At 44.1% G+C, this 13,192-nt stretch overlaps 1 protein-coding gene across 4 annotated transcripts in view; it reads left to right on the top strand.

Annotated features, from left to right (window-relative positions):
* CCDC149 (coiled-coil domain containing 149) overlaps positions 1 to 13,192 on the top strand; it is a 96,311-nt gene that overhangs the window by 37,435 nt on the left and 45,684 nt on the right. For all 4 annotated transcript variants that reach the window (XM_032495009.1, XM_032495000.1, XM_032495016.1 and 1 more), the window contains exon 4: positions 11,244 to 11,351. In XM_032495009.1, coding sequence (XP_032350900.1) covers positions 11,244 to 11,351 — 108 coding nt within the window. The remainder of the gene's footprint in view (positions 1 to 11,243; positions 11,352 to 13,192) is intronic.

Genomic DNA, 13,192 nt, shown 5'->3' with positions numbered 1-13,192 from the left:
AGAAGGGATTCGGGAGTGAGCAGTGACACCCACCAAACTAATTGTGTGGCCTTGGGAAGAGTCTTTTGGGTGTGTGAGTCTCAGCATTCTCATCCACAAAGTGGGAGTAAACATGGTGCCCACCATATAGTGTGGCTGTAAGGAATAAATGAGATAATGCAGGTAGAGTCTTCAGCACCGGGACCCTTTTTATTTATACTCGGCAGCTTGAAATAGTTGGGGCCAAAGAGGAAGTTCTTGGCTCAAAGGGCCTCAGAAAGGTTGGTTGAATAGCCACCTAGTGGGACAGAATTGCAGCCAGACCTCAGGACCAGCTGCCACCAGGGCTCAGGTGCCCCCAGGTCTCTCCTCTGCCCTCAGCATTCTCTGTGTCAGCTGTAATTTCTTTTTGTGGACCTGTCTTCTCTGTGGAATGGGAAGCGTGGCTGCTGACCACATGAGAGCTGCAGACGCCACATCTTGGACCACTAGAAGAAAGCTGCTCCCTGGTCCCAGAGGAGAGTTCTCCCAGGCCAGGCTCAGGCTAGGGGCCCATTTCAGGGTCAGACGGGTGTGGCCAGGCATCCTATAGATGCCAGGCAGCTTCTGCTGTTGTCATGTTGAAGAGATGGGTAGACCGAGCCTTAACCATCTGCTTTGGACACCTTCTTAAGACAGTCTTGGGGTGACAAGTGATAACCATAGCAGCCAGTAGTTTTGAGTGCACATTCTTGAGTGTCGGCCCTTGTGCCCAGCATCACACTGTGGACGATCCCATTGAATCTTCACACAGCCATGGGAGGTGGGGGCCATCAGACAAATGAGGAAATCAAGGCCTGTGGCAGGCAAGTCAATTACACAAGGGGAATAACGTAATTGTTGACAGAGCCAGAGTTCAAAGTCCTGCAGTCCACTCAGAGCTCATGCTGGGAGCCAGCATGACTCGGTAAATATTGAACACCTCATGGGTGTCCTGTGCTAATTAGACACTAGGGACATAGGGTGAAAAAAGTCAGACCCAGATCCCTGAGGGTGTGGACCTTGCATTGCAGTTTGGGTGACCAGACTTTGGGTGACCTCAGGGTTGGTTTCGCCTCTTGTCCCGGCATGGTTTGTTTTAGTGCCCCTTTCGCACTCCAGATTGTCTTGGTTTGGATGATTAATAGTATAGTCATCTTAATTCTGGTAGGGGTGCTCTGAGCAGACAATAAGCAAAACGATTAAAGTATATAGGATGTTAAATGGTAATAGGTGCTATGGAGAGGAAAACTAGAGGCCAAAGTCAAGGGAGGAATTCTGGCCGAGCAATGGAAGAAATGTCTTGATAAACAGTGAGGGAAAATAGCTCCAGTATTTGGAAAAATAATCTTACCTGTTTAAAAGACATGTTTTCAAGTGTTATTTACCTTTAGTTATTTATAAAGGCATGTGATGGTTTTTGGATGGGGGCAGGTGCTAAGATGCCCTCTTCATTAGCTCAGTGTGGGGAAGAAAATGCACCCTTAAATTTGCATGCACTGGTTACAGTGCAACTTTCCATTTGGCCAGAAGCAGACTGCTTTGGCATCCATGTGCCAGTACTGGAAGGGAGAGGCGCAGTTACCTTCTTCACTTGTTCATCAGCAGAAAGAGAGGGTAGAAGCGTGCACCCTGACCTAGTATCGCCTTACATCGCGTATTTATCCCAGAGGCAAACAGTAGGTGAAGTATTTACCCCTCCAGCTGCAAAGTGAATGTACCTTGTGTGAGCAGAAGGCACGAAACGGGAACCAGCTGCCGGGGTAACAGATGGTACACGGGGGTCAGTGGATCCACATATTGGAAGAGGAGAAGATGCCGCATTGAGCACCTCGTTGCCTGTCGGCCTTGGAGCTGTGGCTCCCGTTTCTTGAGCTGAAGGAGGAATTTCTACAGACTCTTTCCCTGTTCATGTCTCAGCTCAGAAGGAGAGGTTACTGTGATCACTGTGTTATGGAGGAATGTTTATGTCCCCCAAATTCGTATGTTGAAACCCTACTCCTCAGGGTGATGTTATGAGGAGGTAGGGCTTCTGGGAGGTAGTTTGGGAGGGATGAGCTCATGAGGGTGGAGTCTTCATGATGGGCTTCAGGGCCCTTGTAAGAGTCACGAGGAACTTGGCTTCTCTGTTCTGTTCTCCGTCATGTGAGGAAACAAGAGATGTGCGGCCTGGAAGAGGGCCCTCCCCAGAGCCTGACTGTGCCGGCACCCTGATCTCAGATCTCCAGCCTCTGAAACTATGGGAAATAAATGTCTGTTGTTTCTAAGCCCCCCAGTCTCTGGCATTTTGTTGTAGTCGCTCAAGCTGACTGTAAATGTATTGAGGGTTCTTCTCAAATATAAGTAGAAATACCCCGTCTTCAGTCTTTGCGATGTTTTGTACTTTTCAGAGACCACGTGTGGACACATGCATGAACGTAGGTGTCTGTGCACGTGTGTCACCTCCCGGCTGTCTTCTGAGGTCACACTGGCAAGTTAGGTCTCTCATAAAGTCTCAAGGCAGCGTCATGGTTGGCAGTAGATAAAAGCTCGGGTTCTGACATCCAATTATATGGATTCAAAGTTAATACTTCCACTTACTGGCTGGCTGACCTTAGGCAAGTTGTGTAACCTTTCTGAGACTCAATTTCCTCCTCTCCAAAATGAACATAATAATGAGATATGTTCATAAAGTTTTTATGAGGAATTGGTGTGATGATGCTTCTAACGCTTGTTGCCTTGTACTCGGTGAGTGCTCAGTGGGTGTTGGCTATTTTTTTTTTTACTTTTCCTATGGTCACACAGCAGGTTAATTGAGTAGGACTGAAAAACCCAGATCTGTTGACTTGTAGTTCAATGTTCTAGTTCAGGGTTTTGTTCCAGATTTGACTCGTAGGCTGACTGAGCAAGGAAAAAGCATAGACAATATTTAATCCAACCCATTTTGGAAGCTCAGAGATGAAGTGCTTTATCCAAAGTCCTCTGCTTAGAAGTGGCTGAGAACCAGAAACTGAGCTAGGAGTCTTTACCTGTTAAGCCAGGGTTCTCTCTCATGACACCGAATATCTGGCCATAATATCTTCCTCCTTTATTGTCTCCTCCTCACAGGACAGGACAGAACTTTCATGTTTGTAGTTCTAGAAATAATGGTTGTTGAGGCTGTCTTTTAGAACTTAGAATCCTTTTTAAAACAACTCAATTTCCAATGGCAAATCATCCGTTAAAAAAGCTGTGGAGAAATCGTGACAACAGTGATTTCGCTAATAGCTTCTCATGGGATATTGAAATGAAAATTTCTTCTTGATACTCCAGGCAGAACTGTACACAGAGCACCTCTCTTCAGTGCAGTGCGAGATCACCGAAAGATCTCAGACGACCCTTTAAATATTTTTCTTTTGCTAAACAAGCAGTTCCTCCAAAGGAGATAAAGGGGAATTTAAATTATCTTGGGTTAATATTTTTCTAAGACGGGATTCTTTGGGGTCACGGCAACGCATTTTCCCCCTTGCAAACTCTTCCTTGAATAAACAATCAAACACATCTTTGTCTTCCCCTGTTTTGATTTCAAGTCAATGTACTGTGGGAGGTATTCCTCCTGGTCCAGGAGGGAGCCTTTGCTTTTTTCCCTTAAAAAGTCATGGCTTATTTAGATGGTGACATGTGCCAGGATGACAACCCTGGAGAAATCAGAGCACAGAGTGGCCCTCTGTGGGATGGGAGGCAGCCTTTTACTTCAGGAGAAACGTTTTCTTGGTCAATCTTATTATTGTCCCCAGTGACCACAAATCAGAGCAACTTTGTACATGCGTCCTGGTTTGATGCTCAGAACCCAAAACTTCCTTCAAATATCTCGAGTGTTTTGAGATGTTTCTTTTTATAACACTTTGAACAGTACGATTTTACTGTTACACCAGGGAAGCTGGGAAGAAATCCAGGGTTCAGCCTGCAGGAACCCCCCCCAAAATCATAATAACAGTAAATTCATTCTGAGCACTCCTGCTTCCTGCTTATAAGCGCTTCGGATCCTTGCAACGATGTTTGCCGGGAAGGTGAGAGCACCCCCCAATTTATAGATGGAGACATTTAGGCTCAAGGAGTCAGAACCTGGGAGCTATTAAGGGAGCCACTAATGGCCCCTTAGTGGGGCCAGCTGCAGCTGCAGAAGCATAATGGCCAAGATTAAGCAAACATTTATTTAAATAGTAACCTCCCAGACTTATTGAAGAGTGTTTGCCTGTGAGCCCGGAAATGCCTTCGTTCGCAAATGTGTTTTGAGATTATGAGGTGGGAGTAGGCTGCAGCAGCCAAAAAATGCATGTGGTCTAGGCGCTTGGGTGGTTGTTTTTTGTAAGCAAGAAAACTGTCACTGTGACAGAGGTCATCACTTTGGCAGTCGCTATGAATAGGGAGCCTTTGCTCAGCAAAGCAAGTTTCACTCTATTAACACAAGAGTCGCCGTAGACCAAAGCAGCAGAGTAGAAATTGCAATTAAATTTGCTATCAATCACACCGTTCAAGCACTCTTGACATTTCATCAAACTTTTTTTTTTAACATATTCTTGCTTAATCGAGTACTTTACCCTACCGAAGGTGCGGGTTTAAAGGGTTCAGGGGTCAACACCGTGTAGTTGAGCAGCAGTTTCTAAATCTTGTCTCTCTCTTTTTCACACTTTTTTTTAATAACGTTTCGTGAGGAAGTGCCTGGGCCAAGGTTTTACCTGTCTCTCTCATTCTTTTTTTCCACCTCTCATTTTTGAATTCCAGTTTTGATATGTCAGCAAATTGAGGAGTAAATTATAGGATTCGCTAATATGCATAATTTTTACATCATGATGGAGGATGACGTTTCCACAGCTAAGTTACTGAAGTGCTGTGTATCTAGTAAATTACAAAGATTTTGGGATGACTTGAGGAACTGTAACTGGAATGTTGCCTTTCTCCCCTCCTGGTGGCTGAGCTGAGTTATTTAAGGACTCAGGAAAATGCGTGACCTTCTGCATTTTACTGCCCTTCCTGGTGTCTGGATAGCGCAAGACTGAAGGATTAATCTTAAACTTTTCATCGCTTTCTTTCATTTCATTTTTATCTTTTGGAGAGGAAAATCTTTTCCTCTACCCTCTTAGGTTCAGTGCATGGGGACCTGCAAATTTAACTGACAAACAATGGATTAATGGGAGAGAAAAAGCATACAATTTCATGAGCATTTTATGTGAACAGACGTGCACAGACGTGCACAAAGAAGAAGTGAAACTCAAAGAAAGGCTTAGATTCAGGGGCTTATCTACCATTTCAATAAAAGAAAGGGGTTTGGACATCAAGGGATGATAACCTTGTGGGAGAGTGATGAGGAAGTGTATGGGGAAACTAATGGAAGACAGGGTTATTTTAGTAAGGTTTGTTTCTGCAGACTCATCATGGTAACGACTCTCCGTGTCTAGATCAGTTGCTCTTCTCTTCCAGGTACGGGAGAGAATGGGACATCCTCACGATGGGGAATTTATACCCTGTTTTTAGGCTGAATAGGGGAGAGAAGAGTATTCTCTGTATCTATTGATTCTCAGTTTCTTTCAGATCAAAATAATCCTCCTGGAAAAGGAGCATATTTGGGGGGTAGCATATTCTGAGCCCCTCGTACCCAACTTTTCATTTCTTACATCAGGGAGAAGAATGGATTATAGTGGATCCTTTTCCCCCTATCTAAAAGATGTTGGGCTATTTCTTACAACTGGTACCCTGAACTGCCTTCCTGATAAACCAGTATTGGTTACTTGATCATTGAAAATCAGGTTCCTTCACAGTGATTGTCGTTGCCAAATGTGATATAGCATTTTAAAAATCTCCCATCCTGTCTTATAAGTTAAAAAAAATGTATTGCATCTATAGTGTAAACTTTGACATATTTTGTGGCGTTTGTAAGGAAATTTCAAACAGCGGTGGAGGCAGGACCTAGAGTTGAAGATGCAGTAGGACTTGACTTGAAGAAATGTAGAGGAACAGCTCCCCTTGCCTGGGTGACCAACCCATCTGCCGCAGTGAGAATTTCTGCAAAATGGCAGAGAGGTTGGGGCGAGAGGCACACAGCTCTCTCAGCTCCCAGATCTCTGCTTTTGCAACAGCTGTCAGGATCTGTAGTCTCCATCTCTGTGCAGAGAGCATGTCTGTGAGCATCACTGTCCCCACACTAGGGCTGGCCTTGGCTGGATGCTTCTGCAGACATCAGTTGTAATTGGAGTTTGAGTTGTTCCTTGACAAAGGAAGATGTGTCTGAATGGAGGGCTATAATGTCCTTTCGGCCTCGGATCTCCCAGTATGTTTTCATCAAATCTCTTTTCTCTCCCATCCCCATCACAATTTTAATAGATAAACTCTTAGCTAGAAAAAGTGACTTTTATGCATATAGATTCTACAGTATACTGTGCTGTATTCAGCATTCCACTATTATCAGAGCTAAAATGTCAACCTTTGAACGTCAGCCCTGGCTAGATCTGAATATTTAAAAAGAAGCTTCTTTTGAAACCTTTTCATGTTTTTACTATTTATGCTACTCCCAGCCCCAGAGATTTAGAGGAAATAATCTCTTGATTTCGTTCTCCTTCCCTATGAAATTCTTCCCAGTGTTAGACGGTCTGACACTTTTTCCCTGACATTTCCTTTACATAGTGCGGCTATTCTAAACTGATGGTCACAGAGTCCTTCTCAATAACACAGAGACAAAACGCTCTGCATAGCTGATAAATTATAAGCAGGCACCGCGTGTTAGCTTGATGGATTGTTATAGTGAATGTGTGTGAGTCATGGGTGTTATTTTTGGTCAAAAGAATAGTGTGAACTTTTCTCCTCTATTTTGAGTGCTTTGAAATGTACTACTTTCTTTCTTTCTGTCTTTTTCCTTTTTGTTCCTTAAGGTATATGTCAAGGAATTAGGCACCATATCAGAACAGTCATTTTCTAGTTTTCAAAGTTATTGTTTGAGAGTTGAGGAGGTGGAAGGACTGAATAGAAAAGAACTGTGTGTTGACAAGCCAGCCTGTGAAATGTGAAAGAAAATTACAGTCACCTGCTTTAAAATGGGAGTCTCCCCCACCCTACCTTACCCCGGGGGTCAATTTGAAAGCTGGGGTAGATTTACTGTGAATTCCCTTGGAAGGGATGTGTTTCTAATTAGCCATTGTTTTGCAGCCACTGGAGAAATGCTTGACTTTATTTTGGTAGATTTCTTTTCAGCCAGGCTGCAGAGTAAATAATGTTTGACAGTCACATCACTGGTCTCTGAATCGCTGTCTCCTAAAGCAGCCCTGTCCCCAGCTTCATGTATCACTGGAACCTTTGATATATAACTGGGTGCCTGCCTTGCTCTAACATCCACATACCTGGGAGCATCACTGGGCTCAGTGCCAGGCTGCGAGCTGCTGTTTCTGGTCCAAGACAAGTGCAGACATTGAGAATAAGCATTCAGAAACTTTTCATAGCAGTCTGACAGCATGATTTTATGTCAGCTGAATCTAACAAACACTTGGGACCTTGATGTGTTCTTCAATTCTTTTTTTCCTAGTAATTGATTTCTGTCGTATTTTGCACAAGCACTCATCTGTGACAGACTGGAGGTGGACGCCTTTCACCACGGACATTTCGGGTTGTACTGGTTTACTGTTGTGCTCACACCGATGAGCGAACGTCAGGGTCTTTCTACTCACCTGAGGCTCAAGCCAACCATTATTGTTTCAAAAAGGGAAGGTCAGGGCTGTTGCAGATTTTTTTTTTTAATCTTTTGTTAACTTTTCACTGATGCTTTTAGAAACATTTCCTTCCGAACATCTCTTCCACTATTTAAGGAAAGGCAGCTCCTGTGCAGGTGGATTTTGCTGTGTCTTCGGCAGATGGGGTGCTGAGATGCCGTGTGCAAGCCAGCTCTTCCTGCCGCGCCTCCAGGCCAGTCCCTCCGGCCAGCCAGGGGAGCCTGTCCCTGCATCTGCTGGGGAGGGGTTGTGCTTGCTGAGCTGGTGTCTGGGAAGTGTTCTGGCGTTCCCTGGAGAGGCTGCCCACTTGTGATACCTTGTGCTGGAGAAGGAGAGGTGGAGGATGGAGGGGAGGAACCAGGAGAAGAAAATCAAGACTTGAACCATCTCTCCACTTCACTGCAGTCCCTGGGGGTCAGCCTGCTCCAGTGGCCTTGAAGGGCTTTCAAAAATGGAAGGCTTGCGATGGGAAGGGGAGAGGGAGAGAAAGAAGCCAGTTGGTTGCCTTTGCCCCCACCTGGAACTTGCCCTGGGATATCCCCAAGGCTCACGCTCACTCTCTCTCCTTTTTCAAGTCTTGGTTTGCATGTGGCCTCCCCAGTGATGCCTTCTGTGGCCTCTCCCCCGGCACACGCTCACCGCTTTGCCTGCTTTAGTTTCTCCATAGCGCTTATTACTCAACTCCTGGGCCATTGTTCATTTTATTGTAATATAATGTCATGAACATAATATCATCTATTAAAATGTGAGTTTACTAAGGCAAGAGGCTTTGTCTGTATTGCTCACTGCTGTATCTCCAGAGTCTAAAACAGTGCCTGACATGTAACAGGCACCCAATAAGTATTTGTGGTTTAAATGAAAGGATGAATACGCAAAGGGCAGGATGACAAGGAGCTGGCTGTGTCCAAGGAGCTATGCGGCCAGTCACTGTCCACTGAGTGACTGAGTTGGAGCTCCTGGAAGGGCAGAGTCAAGGGGAGGTGACCAGCCTTTAACTAGTGCCTGCTGTATACCAAGCACTGTGGTAGGTGTCTGTCCTGTGTTCATTATGCAATTGAAGTGTCAAATCACCACATGAAGTGTGTATGATTAGCTTCATTTAACAGGTGGGGAAACTCAAGAAGTTAAGAAACTCACCCAAGCTCACCCAGCCCAGGAAGAGGCAGAATTGGGATCCACCTTAGTCTTCTGATTCCAACTTAGTCTGTCTGGTTCCAACTTAGTCTATCTGATTCCTTTGGGAGAAACTGCCAAAATAGTCAGTTGATCACAGTGTCTCTTGTCTCTTTGCTTTCCTGCCTATAAATGGGGATTAACTTTCCTCATCCTTCACCAAATTTGTATCTGATGAGAATGGAAATCTGGGAAAATTAGAACACAGCTTTGCATGGTATGAGCTTTGCAAATAAGCGGTTGAGAATTAGATCACATTACTGAGTAACGTTCACAAGTAAGTGAGTGGGAATCAGGCGCGGTTAAATTCAGCGGACAGAGATGAGTGGGGTTTCTATGCAAGGCTGTGTGTCAGGCACTCGTTTCAGTATTTTATTATTTCAGATACTTCCCTAGGTTGAGACCACAACTCCCAGACTCAGCATATTATCCTTCATTTAAGAAATACTTATGGAGTATCCACTAGGTGCTTGAGGTAGACCATAGAGAGAACAAATTTCCTCACCCTTCATGGAACTTCTGTCTTAGTAAGAAGAGAGAGGGGAGATAAACAGTAGGCAATAAACATATGTAAACATATGGCAATAAACCATGAAGTAAATCACACAGTATGTGAAAAGATGGCAAGTTCTATGGAAATAAAAAGTAGGGTAGGGGAAGGGGGCTGGGAGTTCAGGGGGGAGGTGGGCAGGCTGCAGTAGGAGACAGAGTGGTCCAGGTGAGCCCCTTTCAAACGGTGAGCTTTGAACAAAGACCTGGAAAAGGTGAGGGAGTGAGCCAAGAGGTGTTCTGCAGGGAGAGCATTCCAGTTCTGGAGGGAGAGAACAGTGAGAGAGAGCAGCGTTGAGATGGGCTCACGCCTGGAGTATGTGGGGAACAGCCGGGAGCTGAGCTTGGGGGGAGCTGAATGGGGGGGCTGCCTAGACCGTGGAGACACTGAGTATCCCGGTGGATGGGACGTGGGAGATGAGATAAAGCGAGGAGTCAAGGATAAGCCAAGGTCTAACCTTTATATTCTTTCGCTTGTATTCCCCTTGATCACCTAACATGACTGAGTATTCCTGAAGGCAATAGCATTGAAGTCTTTGGAGGTTTAGCCCCTCCAGCTGCACTTGTCCATAATGTCTCTGGATTTGGGTTTCTTCAGCTATTACATGAAGGGAGTCTAAAAGATGACTTCAAAATTCCCCCGTAGGACTGTTTCTGAAAGTTTCCTTTTCAGGAGTCAGATTCCAGTTGCTTGCTGGCTTCCCTCCCTGCTTCCTTCCTTCACTTATTCATCTTGAGTCTTTAAAACAGTTGCTGGAACACGAGCACTTCCTGGAGCAGTGTACGCAGGTGCTGAGGAGGGAGGAGAAAGCATCTCTGCCTTTCGATAACTCATTTCTTTGTGCTGAGGTTAGATAAGAGCGCAATAAGCAAGGGAAGAATCAGAGCAAATTAGCAGAATTCAGGTAGTATGGAAAAGACACCATGGGAGGCGAAGTGGAATAGTAAGCTACAGGCTTGAGTGGATCAAAGCATGTCTACAGTTTGGCAGCATAAGCAAATTCAGGTTCAGGGAACCCGAGAAGGGGTGGGAGGGTGGTAAAGGGTGCTCACGTGCTCTGGGGAGACGGCCGTGATGTGTAGGTGAAGCTGGATTGAGGTGGGGGCATTGCCTGGTGGGTAGCTGCCCACATGGGCCAGGGGATGTGGTCTGAGCAGAAGGAGATCTTAAGAAAGGGATGACACCATGAAGATGGGACTGGAAGGTGCTCACCCTGCTTGTTCGGTACTATGGGAACTAGAACAGGGGAAGAAGGAGGTGAGAAAACCAGCCCAGGAGACTGTTGAATTCCCTCTGGATCCTGATTTCTGAAGTCCTGACACCTCACTGGTCTCTTCTCTGGCTGCCTCCTCTGTGATCGAAATTCTGGACATTGGGTTGGCAAAGACACATTCATGAAACAAGATCTATTTGAAGGAAAAAAAACACACAAACAGGAAAATGAAACCTTTCCTATATTATTGGCCCAAATGTTAGAATTGAACTCTGTGTCCACTTTCAAGAGTTTAAGTGAAGAGCCCTTAATTTTTTTTTTTTAAGTTGAATATGATCAACTCCTCCATCACCTGTCTGTGATTCATTCTGGAAACAAAAACATCCCCAAACTGAGGTTCATGGCCAACTCTGTTTCTCCCCATGCAGTTGTAGTGGTGTGATTTGCACACTTGCTGTTCATATATGCACATACTCTAATGGGCTTTATGTGGTTCAGCTGGACTTGGATGCCAGCCGCCATGAGCCTGATAAAGCCACACATTTCTCTACTCCTCGGTTTCTGATTGTATTTCATAATGTGTTGATATTTCCAGGCTAATCTTGCACAACTATTGAGAGATTCTCAAGACCGAAATAAACATCTGGGAGAAGAAATTAAAGAACTTCAGCAAAGGCTTGGAGAAGTCCAGGGCGACAATAAGGTACCATGAATATTTAAAAGCAAAAAGCTCTCCTGAATAATTTTGTGCCAGAGGTTTATGTGTGGCACGTCAGAAAAAAATGTAATGCAGCATTTGCTGAAAATTTTGTTATAGATTTTTACATTTGCAATGAAAATTCAGTTTAGCATTTCTTATCTTTGTTGCATTCCCTTTGTGTGTGCGTGCGCACGCGTCTGTGTGTGTTTCTGGGTTGCTCTAAAATATTGTCACAATCCATTGTAGACGTTTCATTATGTTCAGCTTGGTGGTGAATAACATTGTGGTTGAGGGCAAAATAAAACCCAAGTGCTATACTTTCTCCCTTCTATACAAATAATGGATTTGTGGCTCAGATGATTTGGAATTATTCACATTCGGTTTTGAATTTTAAGTAGTCATCCTACTAATTATGTTCACATAACCAATTTATTTTATTGCTAAATTTGGCAATTTGTATGGAACATTGCTCAAAATCCACTGCTTGGTATTAATCAAACTCCCCTGTTGGCAACGTTAATTATAAAATATGAACTCATAAACTCCAAACTAAATGTGTGCACTCTCTCTCCCAGCTGAAGCTGTGAACAAAAGTACAATCGAGAAGAAAAACTACCGAAGTTTAATTCCGCCCCCCTCCCCAAATAATTTCTCATTTTGCCAAGTTAGATTCAATTTCAACTTCTTGCCAGAGGCACTTTTCTCAACAGGGATGGCCGTTGAAGTTTGACTCAAGAAAACTACATGGCAGGGAGGAGGTGCTTTCTTGGGAAATGTCTTTTGAATGGCACCGAATTCTTTGACAAATGATGGGGTCATTCGTTGTTTCTGGGAGTTGTTGGTTATTGGAAGGCGCCATTTTGAAAGATGCTCACTCTTAAAAAAAAAAAAAAAAAAAAGCGCATGAAAGCATCTGGTTTATCCAGAGAACTCCTCCATGACGAAGAACAGAGGGGTGTGTTCTTACTGCTGGCTTAAGAGGCTCGATCTGGGGGCATACTGGGAAGTTCTTTTTTAATGTGCCTCTTCTACACTTAGTCTGCTTTAAATTAAGAAAAAAAAAAACCCTCTTGGATTTAACATAATATATTTAAAAAATTAGGCTCTACTGTTCTCAGCCATGAATTCGGGGGTGGGCAAGAACGCCAAAGGAAGGTGCTAATTAACGCTGGACAAGCTAGTCAGGCCTCTCATGTGGTTTTATGCATCGTTAAAAGAATTTGAGCTCTGTAACCTAGGTATCCGGTCAGTAATTAAAGGACAGGCCTTCTTAGTCACTTTCTCAAGTGATAACATCAGAGCAAGTTTTTCTAGAGAATAAAATGAAGTATGTGTAGTTACTTCCTTTAAACCCATAAAGATGCTGCAAGAATTTTGGAGACGATACAAATCCACAAAATACTGAAAACATTTTGAAATGTGATTTTTGGATTCATGGGGGTCTTCGTCACTGACTGATGATTTTTCATTCTTTTCTTTTTTTTTTTGTTTTCTGAGCCACCACACCCCCCTTCCCCATCTCCAACTTTCCTAAACATACCTCTGCTTTGTCTTTGGGTCACTTTTAATTGTATCGCCTTTTAGGCATGAGATATTTTAGGAATTGACATTTGCAACTGATATTCCAAGGCAAGAAAGGGAGGGCGTGTGTGCATGTGTGTTTGTGAGTGTATGTGTAGCACTAAGCACAGGTCCGGGGCTGTTTTTGCATTGGCACTGTCAGAACTTCATGATTTGCTTGCGCCATGGGTCTTTATTCCAGTAGCTAGACACATTTATCAAACTTGGTTTTCTCACCCAAGGTTTAAAATTTAGTGACTCATATTCATGGCCTGTGAAGTAAT

Source organism: Camelus ferus, chromosome 2, assembly GCF_009834535.1.
Source record: "Camelus ferus isolate YT-003-E chromosome 2, BCGSAC_Cfer_1.0, whole genome shotgun sequence".
Lineage (NCBI taxonomy): Eukaryota > Metazoa > Chordata > Mammalia > Artiodactyla > Camelidae > Camelus > Camelus ferus.
The sequence above is the reverse complement of the archived record's forward strand: the minus strand, read 5'-3'. Positions and strand labels throughout refer to the sequence as shown.